This window comes from Chiloscyllium punctatum, chromosome 47 (genome assembly GCF_047496795.1).
Source record: "Chiloscyllium punctatum isolate Juve2018m chromosome 47, sChiPun1.3, whole genome shotgun sequence".
In the NCBI taxonomy this organism is placed as follows: Eukaryota; Metazoa; Chordata; class Chondrichthyes; order Orectolobiformes; family Hemiscylliidae; genus Chiloscyllium; species Chiloscyllium punctatum.
The window spans coordinates 2271551-2289890 of NC_092785.1; the positions used below are offsets into that span (position 1 = coordinate 2271551).

Genomic DNA, 18340 nt, shown 5'->3' on the forward strand with positions numbered 1-18340 from the left:
ACACAGTAAAGCTCCCTCTACACTGTCCCCCATCACACACTCCCAGGGACAGGAACAGCACGGGGTTAGATACAGAGTAAAGCTCCCTCTACATTGTCCCCCATCACACACTCCCAGGGACAGGGACAGTATGGGGTTAGATACAGAGTTAAGCTCCCTCTACACTGTCTCCCCATCACACACTCCCAGGGACAGGGACAGTACGGGGTTAGATACAGAGTAAAGCTCCCTCTACACTGTCCCCCATCACACACTCCCAGGGACAGGGACAGTACGGGGTTAGATACAGTGTCTGAGTGATTGTAATGTCAGGAAGTGATAGGTGAAGGGGAGGGAGGGAGAGTGAAGCAGAGGGAGGGAGTGTTCTGAGGTGGGGAATGCTGAGGGGGGGGTGGGGGGTTGGATCACTGTATATGCTCTGTCAGTCTCACACTCTGTCTCCCTCCCTCTCTCTCACACACACAGACTGTCCACCATTGATGGGGAACAGATCGTGTTGGAGTCAATGTCCCCGGTGAGTGCCCAGAACGCTGGAGGGAGGAGGGGCTGGTCGTCAAGGAGGGATGGTGGGAGAGAGGGTGGTCGTAGGGAGGAGATATCGGAATGGGGAGGGGGAGGGAGAGGAGGGGAGGGAGAGGGGAGGGGTGGGGAGGGGAGGGGAGGGGAGGGGTGGGGAGGGGAGGGGAGGGGAGGGGAGGGAGGGAGGGGAGGGGAAGGGGCAGGGGGAGGGAGGGGAGAGGGGAGGGGGAGGGAGGGGAGAGGGGAGGGGAGGGAGAGGGGAGGGAGGGAGGGGAGGGAGGGAGAGAGGGGAGGGGAGGGAGAGGGGAGGGTGGGGAGGGGAGGGGAGGGGAGGGAGGGAGGGGAGGGGAAGGGGCAGGGGGAGGGAGGGGAGAGGGGAGGGGGAGGGAGGGGAGAGGGGAGGGGAGGGAGAGGGGAGGGAGGGAGGGGAGGGAGGGAGAGAGGGGAGGGGAGGGAGAGGGGAGGGTGGGGAGGGGAGGGGAGGGAGGGAGGGGAGGGGAAGGGGCAGGGGGAGGGAGGGGAGAGGGGAGGGGGAGGGAGGGGAGAGGGGAGGGGAGGGAGAGGGGAGGGAGGGAGGGGAGGGAGGGAGAGAGGGGAGGGGAAGGAGGGGAGGGGAAGGGGCAGGGGGAGGGAGGGGAGAGGGGAGGGGGAGGGAGGGGAGAGGGGAGGGGAGGGGAGGGAGGGGAGGGGTGGGGAGGGGAAGGAGGGAGGGGAGGGAGAGAGGGGAGGGGAGGGAGAGAGAGAGGGGAGGGGAGGGAAGGGAGGGAGGGAGAGAGGGAGGGGAAGGAGGGATGGTGGGGGAGAGGGTGGTCGTAGGGAGGAGATATCGGAATGGGGAGGGAGAGAGAGAGGGGGAGGGGAGGGAGGGAGGGGAGGGGAGGGAGAGGGAGGGAGAGAGGGAGGGGAGGGGAGGGAGAGGGAGGGAGAGAGAGAGGGGAGGGGAGGGAGGGAGGGGAGGGGAGGGAGGGAGGGGAGGGGAGGGAGAGGGAGGGAGAGAGAGAGGGGAGGGGAAGGAGGGAGGGGAGGGAGGGGAGGGGAGGGGTGGGGAGGGGAAGGAGGGAGAGGGGGAGGGAGGGAGAGGGGGAGGGGAGGGGGAGGGGAGGGAGGGAGGGGAGGGGTGGGGAGGGAGGGAGAGGGGGAGGGGAGGGAGAGGGGAGGGAGGGAGGGGAGGGAGGGACAGAGGGGAGGGGAAGGAGGGAGGGGAGCGAGAGAGAGAGGGAGGGGAGGGGTGGGGAGGGGAAGGAGGGAGGGGAGGGGAAGGAGGGAGAGAGGGAGGGGAGGGAGAGAGGGGAGGGGAGGGGAGGGAAGGGAGGGAGAGAGGGAGGGGAGGGGAAGGAGAGAGGAGGGGAGGGAGGGGGGGGAGGGAGGGAGAGGAGGGGAGGGGAGGGAGGGAGGGAGAGGAGGGGAGGGAAGAGAGGGAGATGGAGAGAGTGAGGGAAGGGGAGGGAGAGAGTGAGGGAAGGGGAGGGAGGGAGAGAGTGAGGGAAGGGGAGGGAGGGAGAGAGTGAGGGAAGAGGAGGGAGGGAGAGAGTGAGGGAACGGGAAGGAGGGAGAGAGTGAGGGAACGGGAGGGAGGGAGAGAGTGAGGGAACGAGAGGGAGGGAGAGAGTGAGGGAACGAGAGGGAGGGAGAGAGTGAGGGAACAGGAGGGAGGGAGAGAGTGAGGGAACGGGAGGGAGAGTGAGTGAGTGAGGGAAGGGGAGGGAGGGTGAGTGGGGGAAGGGGAGGGAGGGAGAGAGTGAGGGAAGGGGAGGGAGGGACAGTGAGGGAAGGGGAACGAGGGTGAGGGTACTGAGGAGGGTGTGGGAAGCGAGAGTGGGGTTGAGGGTAGTGAGGGTGAGGGGGTGAAGAAAGTGAGGGAGGTGAGGGTGAGGGGGGTGAGGGGGGTGAGGGAGGTGAGGGTAGTGATGGAGGTGAGGGTGAGGGAGGTCAGGGTAGTGATGGAGGTGAGGGTGAGGGTAATGAGGGTGATTGTGAGGGTGGTGAGGGTAGTGGGAGTGGTGAGGGTGAGGGGGGTGAGGATAGTGAAGGAGGTGAGGGAGAATATGGTGAGGGTACTGAGGGAGTTGAGGGGGTGAGGGAGGTGAGGGTGAGGGTAGTGAGGGAGGTGAGGGTGAGGGTAGTGAGGGAGGTGAGAGTAGTGAGGGAGGTGAGGGTGAGGGTGAGGGAGGTGAGGGTGGTGAGGGTAGTGAGGGTGAGGGTGGTGAGGGTAGTGAGGGTGAGGGTAGTGAGGGTGTGGGTAGTGAGGGTGAGGGTGGTGAGGGTGAGGGTAGTGAGGGTGGTGAGGGTAATGAGGGTGAGGGTAGTGAGGGTGGTGAGGGTAGTGAGGGTAGTGAGGGTGAGGGTGGTGAGGGTGAGGGTAGTGAGGGTGAGGGTAGTGAGGGTGAGGGTGGTGAGGGTGAGGGTAGTGAGGGTGGTGAGGGTAGTGAGGGTGAGGGTAGTGAGGGTGGTGAGGGTAGTGAGGGTAGTGAGGGTGAGGGTGGTGAGGGTAGTGAGGGTAGTGAGGGTGAGGGTAGTGAGGGTAGTGAGGGTGAGGGAGGTGAGGGTAAGGGTAGTGAGGGTGAGGGTGGTGAGGGTAAGGGTAGTGAGGGTGAGGGTGGTGAGGGTGAGGGTAGTGAGGGTGAGGGTAGTGAGGGTAGTGAGGGTGAGGGTAGTGAGGGTGAGGGTAGTGAGGGTGAGGGTAGTGAGGGTTAGGGTAGTGAGGGTGAGGGTGGTGAGGGTGAGGGAGGTGAGGGTGAGGCAGGTGAGGGTGAGGGTAGTGAGGGTGAGGGTGGTGAGGGTGAGGGTAGTGAGGGTGAGGGTAGTGAGGGTGAGGGTAGTGAGGGTAGTGAGGGTGAGGGTAGTGAGGGTGAGGGTAGTGAGGGTGAGGGTAGTGAGGGTTAGGGTAGTGAGGGTGAGGGTGGTGAGGGTGAGGGAGGTGAGGGTGAGGCAGGTGAGGGTGAGGGTAGTGAGGGTGAGGGTGGTGAGGGTGAGGGTAGTGAGGGTGAGGGTGGTGAGGGTAGTGAGGGTGAGGGTGGTGAGGGTAGTGAGGGTGAGGGTAGTGAGGGTGAGGGTGAGGGTGGTGAGGGTGGTGAGGGTGAGGGTGGTGAGGGTGAGGGTGGTGAGGGTGAGGGTAGTGAGGGTGAGGGTAGTGAGGGTGAGGGTGGTGAGGGTGAGGGTGGTGAGGGTGAGGGTAGTGAGGGTGAGGGTGGTGAGGGTGAGGGTGGTGAGGGTGAGGGAGGTGAGGGTGAGGGTAGTGAGGGTGAGGGTGGTGAGGGTGAGGGTGGTGAGGGTAGTGAGGGTGAGGGTGGTGAGGGTAGTGAGGGTGAGGGTAGTGAGGGTGAGGGTGGTGAGGGTGGTGAGGGTGAGGGTGGTGAGGGTGAGGGTAGTGAGGGTGAGGGTAGTGAGGGTAGTGAGGGTGAGGGTGGTGAGGGTGAGGGTAGTGAGGGTGAGGGTGGTGAGGGTGAGGGTGGTGAGGGTAGTGAGGGTGAGGGTAGTGAGGGTGAGGGTAGTGAGGGTGGTGAGGGTGAGGGTAGTGAGGGTTAGGGTAGTGAGGGTGAGGGAGGTGAGGGAGGTGAGGGTGAGGGTGGTGTGGGTGAGGGTGGTGTGGGTGTGGGTAGTGAGGGTGAGGGTAGTGAGGGTGAGGGAGGTGAGGGTGAGGGTGGTGAGGGTAGTGAGGGTGAGGGTAGTGAGGGTGAGGGTGGTGAGGGTAGTGAGGGTGAGGGTAGTGAGGGAGAGGGTAGTGAGGGTGAGGGTGGTGAGGGTAGTGAGGGTGAGGGTGGTGAGGGTGAGGGTGGTGAGGGTGGTGAGGGTGAGGGTGGTGAGGGTGGTGAGGGTGAGGGTGGTGAGGGTGAGGGGAGTGAGGGTGAGGGTAGTGAGGGAGGTGAGGGTGAGGGTGGTGAGGGAGGTGAGGGTAGTGAGGGTGAGGGTAGTGAGGGAGGTGAGGGTGAGGGAGGTGAGGGTGAGGGTGGTGAGGGAGGTGAGGGTGAGGGTGGTGAGGGAGGTGAGCGTAGTGAGGGTGAGGGTAGTGAGGGTGAGGGAGGTGAGGGTAGTGAGGGAGGTGAGGGTGAGGGTAGTGAGGGTGAGGGTAGTGAGGGTAGTGAGGGTGAGGGTAGTGAGGGTGAGGGTAGTGAGGGTGAGGGAGGTGAGGGTGAGGGTAGTGAGGGTGAGGGTAGTGAGGGTGAGGGTAGTGAGGGTAGTGAGGGTGAGGGTAGTGAGGGTGAGGGTAGTGAGGGTGAGGGAGGTGAGGGTGAGGGTGAGGGTGGTGAGGGTGAGGGTAGTGAGGGTGAGGGTAGTGAGGGTGAGGGTAGTGAGGGTGAGGGAGGTGAGGGTGAGGGTAGTGACCCTCTTGTCTCCCTCCCACTAGGACCCCGGGGACCTTGGGATCCAAACAACGTTGACCTGGAGGGAGCCACCCTCTGACCTCCGACCCCCAGGGTTCCCTGGGGCAGGGGAGTCAGAGGTCAGGGAGAGGGTGTCAGGAGGCGGAGACAAGAGCCCCCTCTCCCTGCCCCTCCCCCTCCGGAGTGCAGAGTGCGATCCCAGTGTTGAGGAGGAGAGCTCCTGTCTGATACCCCCAGTGCCTCCCTCGTCACCCCCAGGCCCCTTCCAGACCTCACCCCCTGTCAGCAGCGAATTGAGCCCCAGGCTGTGGGCCCTGATGGAGCGGGCTCACTCCTACACTACCACTGAGGACACACAGACGGGGTACTGCCTACCAGAGTCTGGGCGTCTGGCCGAGGAGGAGGGGCGTCTGGCTGAGTCACGGCGTCTGGCTGAGGAGGAGCGTCTGGCTGAGTCACGGCGTCTGGCCGAGGAGGAGCGTCTGGCCGAGGCACAGCGTCTGGCCGAGGCACAGCGTCTGGCTGAGGAGGAGCGTCTGGCCGAGGAGGAGCGTCTGGCCGAGGCACAGCGTCTGGCTGAGGAGGAGCGTCTGGCCAAGGCACAGCGTCTGACCGAGGAGGAGCGTCTGGCCGAGGCACGGCGTCTGGCCAAGGAGGAGCGTCTGGCCGAGGAGGAGCGTCTGGCCGAGGCACGGCGTCTGGCCGAGGAGGAGCGTCTGGCCGAGGAGGAGCGTCTGGCCGAGGCACGGCGTCTGGCTGAGGAGGAGCGTCTGGCCCAGGCACAGCGTCTGGCCGAGGAGGAGCGTCTGGCCGAGGCACAGCGTCTGGCCGAGGCACAGCGTCTGGCCGAGGAGGAGCGTCTGGCCAAGGAGGAGCGTCTGGCCAAGGAGGAGCGTCTGGCCGAGGAGGAGCGTCTGGCCGAGGCACAGCGTCTGGCCGAGGCACAGCGTCTGGCTGAGGAGGAGCGTCTGGCCGAGGCACAGCGTCTGGCCGAGGCACAGGGTCTGGCTGAGGAGGAGCGTCTGGCTGAGGAGGAGCGTCTGGCCAAGGCACAGCGTCTGGCCGAGGAGGAGCGTCTGGCCGAGGAGGAGCGTCTGGCTGAGGCACAGCATCTGGCCGAGGAGGAGCGTCTGGCCGAGGAGGAGCGTCTGGCTGAGGCACAGCATCTGGCCGAGGAGGAGCGTCTGGCCGAGGCACAGCGTCTGGCCGAGGCACAGCGTCTGGCTGAGGAGGAGCGTCTGGCCGAGGCACAGCGTCTGGCCGAGGCACAGCGTCTGGCCGAGGCACAGGGTCTGGCTGAGGAGGAGCGTCTGGCCGAGGCACAGCGTCTGGCCGAGGAGGAGCGTCTGGCCAAGGCACAGTGTCTGGCCGAGGAGGAGCGTCTGGCCGAGGCTCAGCGTCTGGCTGAGGAGGAGCGTCTGGCCGAGTCACGGCGTCTGGCCGAGGAGGAGCGTCTGGCTGAGTCACAGCGTCTGGCCGAGGCACAACGTCTGGCCGAGGCACAACGTCTGGCCGAGGAGGAGAGGCGTCTGGCCGAGGCACAGCGTCTGGCCGAGGAGGAGCGTCTGGCCGAGGCACAGGGTCTGGCCGAGGCACAGCGTCTGGCCGAGGAGGAGGAGCGTCTGGCTGAGTCAGAGCGTCTGGCTGAGGCACAGCGTCTGGCCGAGGCACAGCGTCTGGCCGAGGAGGAGCGTCTGGCCGAGGCACAGCGTCTGGCCGAGGCACAGCGTCTGGCCGAGGCACAGCGTCTGGCCGAGGAGGAGCGTCTGGCCGAGGCACAGCGTCTGGCTGAGGAGGAGCGTCTGGCTGAGGCACAGCGTCTGGCTGAGGCACAGCGTCTGGCCGAGTCACAGCGTCTGGCTGAGGAGGAGCGTCTGGCTGAGGCACAGTGTCTGGCCGAGTCACAGCGTCTGGCTGAGGATGAGCGTCTGGCCGAGGCACAGCGTCTGGCTGAGGCACGGCGTCTGGCCGAGGAGGAGCGTCTGGCCGGGTCACAGCGTCTGGCCGAGTCACAGCGTCTGGCTGAGGCACAGGGTCTGGCCGAGGAGGAGCGTCTGGCTGAGGGTCTAGCCGAGGCGGAGGAGCGTCTAGCCGAGGGGGAGGAGCGTCTAGCCGCCCCGGGGTATGTGCTGTCTGAGCACGAGGTGTCGATTGGCTGTGACTCTGATGTTTCCCGTTCCTCAGACTGGGGCCTCTCTGAGTCCTTTGAGTGGTCAACCCCCAGATCCCTGGAACGGGCCCAGGTTCAGGCCCAGGCCCAGGTTCAGGCCCAGGCCCAGGCCCAGGCCCAGGCCCAGGTTCAGGCCCAGGTTCAGGCCCAGGTTCAGGCCCAGGCCCAGGCCCAGGCCCAGGTTCAGGCCCGGGTTGGACAGGAAGAGAGTTCCTCACAACAGGCTCATCTCTCACCGTCTGTACCAGGATCCAGGCCAGGGGGGCAGGCACAGAGTATCCAGGAAGGTGGGAGAGAGACTCCGGGAGAGACCCGGGGAGAGACGGAGAGTCGGGGAGAGACGCAGTCGGAGACTCGGGGAGAGACAGAGCCGGAGACTCGGGGAGAGACGGAGAGTCGGGGAGAGAAGGAGCCGGAGACTCCCAGAGAGGCGGAGATGGAGGCGGAGACTTTGGGAGAGACGGAGAGTCGGGGAGAGACGGAGAATCGGGGAGAGATGGAGGCGGAGACTTGGGGAGAGACGGAGAATCGGGGAGAGATGGAGGTGGAGAGTCGGGGAGAGACGGAGAGTCGGGGAGAGACGGAGACTCGGGGAGAGATGGAGCCGGAGACTCCCAGAGACGTGGAGATGGAGAATCGGGGAGAGATGGAGGCGGAGACTTGGGGAGAGACGGAGAATCGGGGAGAGATGGAGACTCGGGGAGAGATGGAGACTCGGGGAGAGGCGGAGAATCGGGGAGAGACGGAGAATCGGGGAGAGATGGAGAATCGGGGAGAGACGGAGACTCGGGGAGAGATGGAGACTCGGGGAGAGATGGAGAATCGGGGAGAGACGGAGACTCGGGGAGAGATGGAGGCGGAGAGTCGGGGAGAGACGGAGAGTCGGGGAGAGGCGGAGAATCGGGGAGAGACGGAGAGTCGGGGAGAGACGGAGAATCGGGGAGAGACGGAGAGTCGGGGAGAGACGGAGAGTCGGGGAGAGGCGGAGAATCGGGGAGAGACGGAGAGTCGGGGAGAGACGGAGAGTCGGGGAGAGACGGAGAATCGGGGAGAGACGGAGAGTCGGGGAGAGACGGAGACTCGGGGAGAGACGGAGACTCGGGGAGAGATGGAGGCAGAGAGTCGGGGAGAGACGGAGACTCGGGGAGAGATGGAGGCGGAGTGTGTCAGCGATAAGGAATTGGGGAGGATCCAGGCTGCAGGGTTGACAATGGATTCAGAGTTGGATGGTCCTGGAGTGAGGGAGCACACCCAGGTAACAGGGCACGGTGTGGGGGGGTCGGGGGTGAGGGGTGGGGGGAATAGACATTTGAAACGGGTTGTCACTTTAACTGCTTTCGTGGGAATGCACTGCCCCTTTAACTGTGCCCTCATTGCCCATTGAGTCTACCCTGTCCCTTTAAGACAGTCTCTGAAACTGGGGCTGATACATCTGAGTGGGGCTATTGGCTCCTGTCCCTTTAAGACTGGCCTCTCTGGGTGATGTCCCTTTAAGGCAGGGGTTCCTGAGTCCGTTTCTTGAAGGACAATGGACTCAGATCTTGACAATTTAAGATGAGGTTCTGTAAATCCTTTCCCTTTAAGATAGATGCCTCGGAGTCCTGTCCCTTAACAGCCAGTGGACATGGATCCTGTCCCTTTAAGACTGGCCTCTCTGGGTGCTGCTCTTTTAAAGACCGGAGTCTCTGAGACATGACCCTTTAAGACTGACAGATCTAGTGTCATGTCCCTTTAATAGTGACAGCCCTGATTCCTGTCCCTTTAAGACTGGCAGACCCTGAGTCTTGACCCTGTAAGAGTGACAGACCTTAAATCCTTTCCCTTTAAGACTGACAGATCATGAGTCCTGACCCTTTAAGACTAACAGCCCTGAGACCTGTCCCTTTAAGACTGACTACCTTGAGCCTGTCCCTTTAAGACCGACAGCCCTGAGTCCTGTCCCTTTTAGACCGACAGCCCTGAGTCCTGTCCCTTTTAGACCGACAGCCCTGAGTCCTGTCCCTTTAAGACTGACAGCCCTGAGTCCTGTCCCTTTTAGACCGACAGCCCTGAGTCCTGTCCCTTTAAGACCGACAGCCCTGAGTCCTGTCCCTTTAAGACCTACAGCCCTGAGTCCTGTCCCTTTAAGACTGACAGCCCTGAGTCCTGTCCCTTTTAGACCGACAGCCCTGAGTCCTGTCCCTTTAAGACTGACAGCCCTGAGTCCTGTCCCTTTAAGACCGACAGCCTTGAGCCCTGTCCCTTTTAGACTGACAGCCCTGAGTCCTGTCCCTTTAAGACTGACAGCCCTGAGTCCTGTCCCTTTAAGACCTACAGCCCTGAATCCTGTCCCTTTAAGACTGACAGCCCTGAGTCCTGTCCCTTTAAGACCGACAGCCTTGAGCCCTGTCCCTTTTAGACTGACAGCCCTGAGTCCTGTCCCTTTAAGACTGACAGCCCTGAGTCCTGTCCCTTTAAGACCGACAGCCCTGAGTCCTGTCCCTTTTAGACCTACAGCCCTGAGTCCTGTCCCTTTAAGACCGACAGCCTTGAGCCCTGTCCCTTTTAGACCGACAGCCTTGAGCCCTGTCCCTTTTAGACCGACAGCCCTGAGTCCTGTCCCTTTTAGACCGACAGCCCTGAGTCCTGTCCCTTTAAGACCTACAGCCCTGAGTCCTGTCCCTTTAAGACCTACAGCCCTGAGTCCTGTCCCTTTAAGACTGACAGCCCTGAGTCCTGTCCCTTTTAGACCGACAGCCCTGAGTCCTGTCCCTTTTAGACCGACAGCCCTGAGTCCTGTCCCTTTTAGACCGACAGCCCTGAGTCCTGTCCCTTTAAGACCGACAGCCCTGAGCCCTGTCCCTTTTAGACCTACAGCCCTGAGTCCTGTCCCTTTAAGACCTACAGCCCTGAGTCCTGTCCCTTTAAGACCTACAGCCCTGAGTCCTGTCCCTTTAAGACCGACAGCCCTGAGCCCTGTCCCTTTTAGACCTACAGCCCTGAGCCCTGTCCCTTTTAGACCGACAGCCCTGAGTCCTGTCCCTTTTAGACCTACAGCCCTGAGTCCTGTCCCTTTAAGACATTCAGCCCTGAGTCCTGTCCCTTTTAGACCTACAGCCCTGAGTCCTGTCCCTTTTAGACCGACAGCCCTGAGTCCTGTCCCTTTAAGACCGACAGCCTTGAGCCCTGTCCCTTTCCCAGGTGTTGTCTGGGAGATTTGGAACAGGGAGTGTCCCGAGAGCGGGAATGACGAACAGGGAGTGGATCTGCCTGGGAGGGAGGGGTGGGTGGGGAGGCTGTGTGACAGGTTCTGGCAAGTTCTCTGTCCAGTCCTCCCTCCCTCCCTCCCTCCCTCGCTCGCTCCCTGACATACAGACAGAGAGAGAGAGAGGGACACAGACAGAGAGAGAGACACAGACAGAGAGAGGGACACAGACAGAGAGAGAGAGAGAGAGACACGGAGAGGGACACACAGAGACAGAGAGGGACACAGACACAGAGAGGGACACAGACAGAGAGAGAGACACAGACAGAGAGAGGGACACCGACAGAGAGAGAGAGAGAGACACGGAGAGGGACACACAGAGACAGAGAGGGACACAGACAGAGAGAGGGACACAGACAGAGAGAGGGACACAGACAGAGAGAGAGAGAGAGACAGAGAGAGAGAGAGAGACACGGAGAGGGACACACAGAGACAGAGAGACACAGACAGAGAGAGAGACACGGAGAGGGACACACAGAGACAGAGAGGGACACAGACAGAGAGAGAGACACAGACAGAGACAGAGACACAGACAGAGAGAGGGACACAGACAGAGAGAGAGACACAGACAGAGAGAGAGAGAGAGACACGGAGAGGGACACACAGAGACAGAGAGACACAGACAGAGAGAGAGACACGGAGAGGGACACACAGAGACAGAGAGGGACACAGACAGAGAGAGAGACACAGACAGAGACAGAGACACAGACAGAGAGAGGGACACCGACAGAGAGAGAGAGAGAGACACGGAGAGGGACACACAGAGACAGAGAGGGACACAGACAGAGAGAGGGACACAGACAGAGAGAGAGACACAGACAGAGAGAGGGACACCGACAGAGAGAGAGAGAGAGACACGGAGAGGGACACACAGAGACAGAGAGGGACACAGACAGAGAGAGAGACACAGACAGAGAGAGGGACACAGACAGAGAGAGAGACACAGACAGAGAGAGAGAGACACGGAGAGGGACACACAGAGACAGAGAGGGACACAGACAGAGAGAGGGACACAGACAGAGAGAGAGACACAGACAGAGAGAGAGAGAGAGACAGAGAGGGACACAGACAGAGAGAGAGACACAGACAGAGAGAGGGACACAGACAGAGAGAGAGACACAGACAGAGAGAGAGAGAGAGACACGGAGAGGGACACACAGAGACAGAGAGGGACACAGACAGAGAGAGGGACACACAGAGACAGAGAGACACAGACAGAGAGAGAGACACGGAGAGGGACACACAGAGACAGAGAGACACAGAGACAGAGAGGGACACAGAGACAGAGAGGGACACAGACAGAGAGACAGACAGAGAGAGGGACACAGAGAAAGAGACAGACACAGAGAGGGACACAGACAGAGAGACAGACATGGAGAGGGACACACAGAGACAGAGAGACACAGACACTGAGAGGGACACAGACAGAGACAGACACTGAAAGGGATACAGTGAGACAGAGAGAGACAGACACAGACAGAGAGAGACAGACACAGACAGTCAGAGAGAGAGACACAGACAGAGACAGACACTGAGAGGGATACAGTGAGACAGAGAGAGACAGACACAGACAGAGAGAGAGAGAGACAGAGACAGAGAGACAGACATTGAGAGACACACACACACACACAGATACATAAACACAGAGACAGATTCAGAGAGAGAGAGACACAGACACGAGACGGGAAGGTGATGTAGTCAGACTCAGAGACAGGCCAGACCAGAGCAAGCTGGGATCGCACTGTGCCCTGGCCGTGAGAGCAGTGAGAGGTGGGGGACGCTGTGGGAGGGGGTGCAGGGAGGATGGACCTGGATATCCCGGGCACCCGAGACTTTACAATTGACTCCCTGCTCAGCGAGGCAGGGGGAGAGGCGAGCACCACATCCCATCGGACAGGCCCAGGGATAGGGAGTGATATCGGATCATCGTAGTTAACCACTCACATCCTCAAGGAATGTGGGACAGTGGGGAGTGAGGACAGTATACCTCCCCCATCCCCGTAACCCCACTCAGTGGGGAGTGAGGACAGTATACCTCCCTCATCCCCATAACCCCACTCAGTGGGGAGTGAGGACAGTATACCTCCCCCATCCCCGTAACCCCACTCAGTGGGGAGTGAGGACAGTATACCTCCCCCATCCCCGTAACCCCACTCAGTGGGGAGTGAGGACAGTATACCTCCCCCATCCCCGTAACCCCACTCAGTGGGGAGTGAGGACAGTATACCTCCCCCATCCCCGTAACCCCACTCAGTGGGGAGTGAGGACAGTATACCTCCCCCATCCCCGTAACCCCACTCAGTGGGGAGTGAGGACAGTATACCTCCCCCATCCCCGTAACCCCACTCAGTGGGGAGTGAGGACAGTATACCTCTCCCATCCCCGTAACCCCACTCAGTGGGGAGTGAGGACAGTATACCTCCCCCATCCCCATAACCCCACTCAGTGGGGAGTGAGGACAGTATACCTCCCCCATCCCCGTAACCCCACTCAGTGGGGAGTGAGGACAGTATACCTCCCCCATCCCCATAACCCCACTCAGTGGGGAGTGAGGACAGTATACCTCCCCCATCCCCATAACCCCACTCAGTGGGGAGTGAGGACAGTATACCATCCCCATCCCCATCCCCGTAACCCCACTCAGTGGGGAGTGAGGACAGTATACCTCCCCCATCCCCGTAACCCCACTCAGTGGGGAGTGAGGACAGTATACCTCCCTCATCCCCGTAACCCCACTCAGTGGGGAGTGAGGACAGTATACCTCCCCCATCCCCATAACCCCACTCAGTGGGGAGTGAGGACAGTATACCTCTCCCATCCCCGTAACCCCACTCAGTGGGGAGTGAGGACAGTATACCTCCCCCATCCCCGTAACCCCACTCAGTGGGGAGTGAGGACAGTATACCTCCCTCATCCCCATAACCCCACTCAGTGGGGAGTGAGGACAGTATACCTCCCCCATCCCCATAACCCCACTCAGTGGGGAGTGAGGACAGTATACCTCCCCCATCCCCGTAACCCCACTCAGTGGGGAGTGAGGACAGTATACCTCCCCCATCCCCATAACCCCACTCAGTGGGGAGTGAGGACAGTATACCTCCCCCATCCCCGTAACCCCACTCAGTGGGGAGTGAGGACAGTATACCTCCCCCATCCCCGTAACCCCACTCAGTGGGGAGTGAGGACAGTATACCTCCCTCATCCCCATAACCCCACTCAGTGGGGAGTGAGGACAGTATACCTCCCTCATCCCCATAACCCCACTCAGTGGGGAGTGAGGACAGTATACCTCCCTCATCCCCGTAACCCCACTCAGTGGGGAGTGAGGACAGTATACCTCCCCCATCCCCATAACCCCACTCAGTGGGGAGTGAGGACAGTATACCTCCCCCATCCCCGTAACCCCACTCAGTGGGGAGTGAGGACAGTATACCACCCCCATCCCCGTAACCCCACTCAGTGGGGAGTGAGGACAGTATACCTCCCCCATCCCCGTAACCCCACTCAGTGGGGAGTGAGGACAGTATACCTCCCCCATCCCCATAACCCCACTCAGTGGGGAGTGAGGACAGTATACCTCCCCCATCCCCATCCCCATAACCCCACTCAGTGGGGAGTGAGGACAGTATACCTCCCCCATCCCCGTAACCCCACTCAGTGGGGAGTGAGGACAGTATACCTCCCCCATCCCCATAACCCCACTCAGTGGGGAGTGAGGACAGTATACCTCCCCCATCACCATTCCCATAACCCCACTCAGTGGGGAGTGAGGACAGTATACCTCCCCCATCCCCGTAACCCCACTCAGTGGGGAGTGAGGACAGTATACCTCCCCATCCCCATAACCCCACTCAGTGGGGAGTGAAGACAGTATACCTCCCCCATCCCCATCCCCATAACCCCACTCAGTGGGGAGTGAGGACAGTATACCTCCCCCATCCCCGTAACCCCACTCAGTGGGGAGTGAGGACAGTATACCTCCCCCATCCCCATAACCCCACTCAGTGGGGAGTGAGGACAGTATACCTCCCCCATCCCCGTAACCCCACTCAGTGGGGAGTGAGGACAGTATACCTCCCCCATCCCCGTAACCCCACTCAGTGGGGAGTGAGGACAGTATACCTCCCTCATCCCCATAACCCCACTCAGTGGGGAGTGAGGACAGTATACCTCCCTCATCCCCATAACCCCACTCAGTGGGGAGTGAGGACAGTATACCTCCCCCATCCCCACAACCCCACTCAGTGGGGAGTGAGGACAGTATACCTCCCCCATCCCCGTAACCCCACTCAGTGGGGAGTGAGGACAGTATACCTCCCCCATCCCCGTAACCCCACTCAGTGGGGAGTGAGGACAGTATACCTCCCCCATCCCCATAACCCCACTCAGTGGGGAGTGAGGACAGTATACCTCCCCCATCCCCGTAACCCCACTCAGTGGGGAGTGAGGACAGTATACCTCCCCCATCCCCATAACCCCACTCAGTGGGGAGTGAGGACAGTATACCTCCCCCATCCCCATCCCCATAACCCCACTCAGTGGCGAGTGAGGACAGTATACCTCCCCCATCCCCATAACCCCACTCAGTGGGGAGTGAGGACAGCATACCTCCCCCATCCCCATCCCCATAACCCCACTCAGTGGGGAGTGAGGACAGTATACCTCCCCCATCCCCATAACCCCACTCAGTGGGGAGTGAGGACAGTATACCTCCCCCATCCCCATAACCCCACTCAGTGGGGAGTGAGGACAGTATACCTCCCCCATCCCCGTAACCCCACTCAGTGGGGATTGAGGACAGTATACCTCCCTCATCCCCCTAACCCCACTCAGTGGGGAGTGAGGACAGTATACCTCCCCCATCCCCATAACCCCACTCAGTGGGGAGTGAGGACAGTATACCTCCCCCATCCCCGTAACCCCACTCAGTGGGGAGTGAGGACAGTATACCTCCCCCATCCCCATAACACCACTCAGTGGGGAGTGAGGACAGTATACCTCCCTCATCCCCGTAACCCCACTCAGTGGGGAGTGAGGACAGTATACCTCCCCCATCCCCATAACCCCACTCAGTGGGGAGTGAGGACAGTATACCTCCCTCATCCCCATAACCCCACTCAGTGGGGAGTGAGGACAGTATACCTCCCCCATCCCCATAACCCCACTCAGTGGGGAGTGAGGACAGTATACCTCCCCCATCCCCATAACCCCACTCAGTGGGGAGTGAGGACAGTATACCTCCCCCATCCCCATAACCCCACTCAGTGGGGAGTGAGGACAGTATACCTCCCCCATCCCCATAACCCCACTCAGTGGGGAGTGAGGACAGTATACCTCCCTCATCCCCATCCCCATAACCCCACTCAGTGGGGAGTGAGGACAGTATACCTCCCTCATCCCCATAACCCCACTCAGTGGGGAGTGAGGACAGTATACCTCCCTCATCCCCATAACCCCACTCAGTGGGGAGTGAGGACAGTATACCTCCCCCATCCCCATAACCCCACTCAGTGGGGAGTGAGGACAGTATACCTCCCTCATCCCCGTAACTCCACTCAGTGGGGAGTGAGGACAGTATACCTCCCTCATCCCCATAACCCCACTCAGTGGGGAGTGAGGACAGTATACCTCCCCCATCCCCATAGCCCCACTCAGTGGGGAGTGAGGACAGTATACCTCCCCCATCCCCATAACCCCACTCAGTGGGGAGTGAGGACAGTATACCTCCCCCATCCCCATAACCCCACTCAGTGGGGAGTGAGGACAGTATACCTCCCCCATCACCATCCCCATAACCCCACTCAGTGGGGAGTGAGGACAGTATACCTCCCCCATCCCCGTAACCCCACTCAGTGGGGAGTGAGGACAGTATACCTCCCCATCCCCATAACCCCACTCAGTGGGGAGTGAAGACAGTATACCTCCCCCATCCCCATCCCCATAACCCCACTCAGTGGGGAGTGAGGACAGTATACCTCCCCCATCCCCGTAACCCCACTCAGTGGGGAGTGAGGACAGTATACCTCCCCCATCCCCATAACCCCACTCAGTGGGGAGTGAGGACAGTATACCTCCCCCATCCCCGTAACCCCACTCAGTGGGGAGTGAGGACAGTATACCTCCCCCATCCCCGTAACCCCACTCAGTGGGGAGTGAGGACAGTATACCTCCCTCATCCCCATAACCCCACTCAGTGGGGAGTGAGGACAGTATACCTCCCCCATCCCCATAACCCCACTCAGTGGGGAGTGAGGACAGTATACCTCCCCCATCACCATCCCCATAACCCCACTCAGTGGGGAGTGAGGACAGTATACCTCCCCCATCCCCGTAACCCCACTCAGTGGGGAGTGAGGACAGTATACCTCCCCATCCCCATAACCCCACTCAGTGGGGAGTGAAGACAGTATACCTCCCCCATCCCCATCCCCATAACCCCACTCAGTGGGGAGTGAGGACAGTATACCTCCCCCATCCCCGTAACCCCACTCAGTGGGGAGTGAGGACAGTATACCTCCCCCATCCCCATAACCCCACTCAGTGGGGAGTGAGGACAGTATACCTCCCCCATCCCCGTAACCCCACTCAGTGGGGAGTGAGGACAGTATACCTCCCCCATCCCCGTAACCCCACTCAGTGGGGAGTGAGGACAGTATACCTCCCTCATCCCCATAACCCCACTCAGTGGGGAGTGAGGACAGTATACCTCCCTCATCCCCATAACCCCACTCAGTGGGGAGTGAGGACAGTATACCTCCCCCATCCCCGTAACCCCACTCAGTGGGGAGTGAGGACAGTATACCTCCCCCATCCCCATAACCCCACTCAGTGGGGAGTGAGGACAGTATACCTCCCCCATCCCCATCCCCATAACCCCACTCAGTGGCGAGTGAGGACAGTATACCTCCCCCATCCCCATAACCCCACTCAGTGGGGAGTGAGGACAGCATACCTCCCCCATCCCCATCCCCATAACCCCACTCAGTGGGGAGTGAGGACAGTATACCTCCCCCATCCCCATAACCCCACTCAGTGGGGAGTGAGGACAGTATACCTCCCCCATCCCCATAACCCCACTCAGTGGGGAGTGAGGACAGTATACCTCCCCCATCCCCGTAACCCCACTCAGTGGGGAGTGAGGACAGTATACCTCCCTCATCCCCCTAACCCCACTCAGTGGGGAGTGAGGACAGTATACCTCCCCCATCCCCATAACCCCACTCAGTGGGGAGTGAGGACAGTATACCTCCCCCATCCCCGTAACCCCACTCAGTGGGGAGTGAGGACAGTATACCTCCCCCATCCCCATAACACCACTCAGTGGGGAGTGAGGACAGTATACCTCCCTCATCCCCGTAACCCCACTCAGTGGGGAGTGAGGACAGTATACCTCCCCCATCCCCATAACCCCACTCAGTGGGGAGTGAGGACAGTATACCTCCCTCATCCCCATAACCCCACTCAGTGGGGAGTGAGGACAGTATACCTCCCCCATCCCCATAACCCCACTCAGTGGGGAGTGAGGACAGTATACCTCCCCCATCCCCATAACCCCACTCAGTGGGGAGTGAGGACAGTATACCTCCCCCATCCCCATAACCCCACTCAGTGGGGAGTGAGGACAGTATACCTCCCCCATCCCCATAACCCCACTCAGTGGGGAGTGAGGACAGTATACCTCCCTCATCCCCATCCCCATAACCCCACTCAGTGGGGAGTGAGGACAGTATACCTCCCTCATCCCCATAACCCCACTCAGTGGGGAGTGAGGACAGTATACCTCCCTCATCCCCATAACCCCACTCAGTGGGGAGTGAGGACAGTATACCTCCCCCATCCCCATAACCCCACTCAGTGGGGAGTGAGGACAGTATACCTCCCTCATCCCCCGTAACCCCACTCAGTGGGGAGTGAGGACAGTATACCTCCCTCCATCCCCATAACCCCACTCAGTGGGGAGTGAGGACAGTATACCTCCCCCATCCCCATAGCCCCACTCAGTGGGGAGTGAGGACAGTATACCTCCCCCATCCCCATAACCCCACTCAGTGGGGAGTGAGGACAGTATACCTCCCCCATCCCCGT

The 18340-nt window shown here is 60.8% G+C and overlaps 1 protein-coding gene across 1 annotated transcript in view; it reads left to right on the top strand.

Annotated features, from left to right (window-relative positions):
• The first annotated feature begins 431 nt into the window (after window positions 1–431).
• The window catches only part of LOC140468493 (uncharacterized), a 54215-nt gene continuing 36306 nt past the window's right edge, over window positions 432–18340 (top strand). The window contains exons 1-3 of the mRNA XM_072564573.1: window positions 432–514; window positions 4865–8266; window positions 8901–10196. Coding sequence (XP_072420674.1) covers window positions 506–514; window positions 4865–8266; window positions 8901–10196 — 4707 coding nt within the window. The 5' untranslated portion in view covers window positions 432–505. The remainder of the gene's footprint in view (window positions 515–4864; window positions 8267–8900; window positions 10197–18340) is intronic.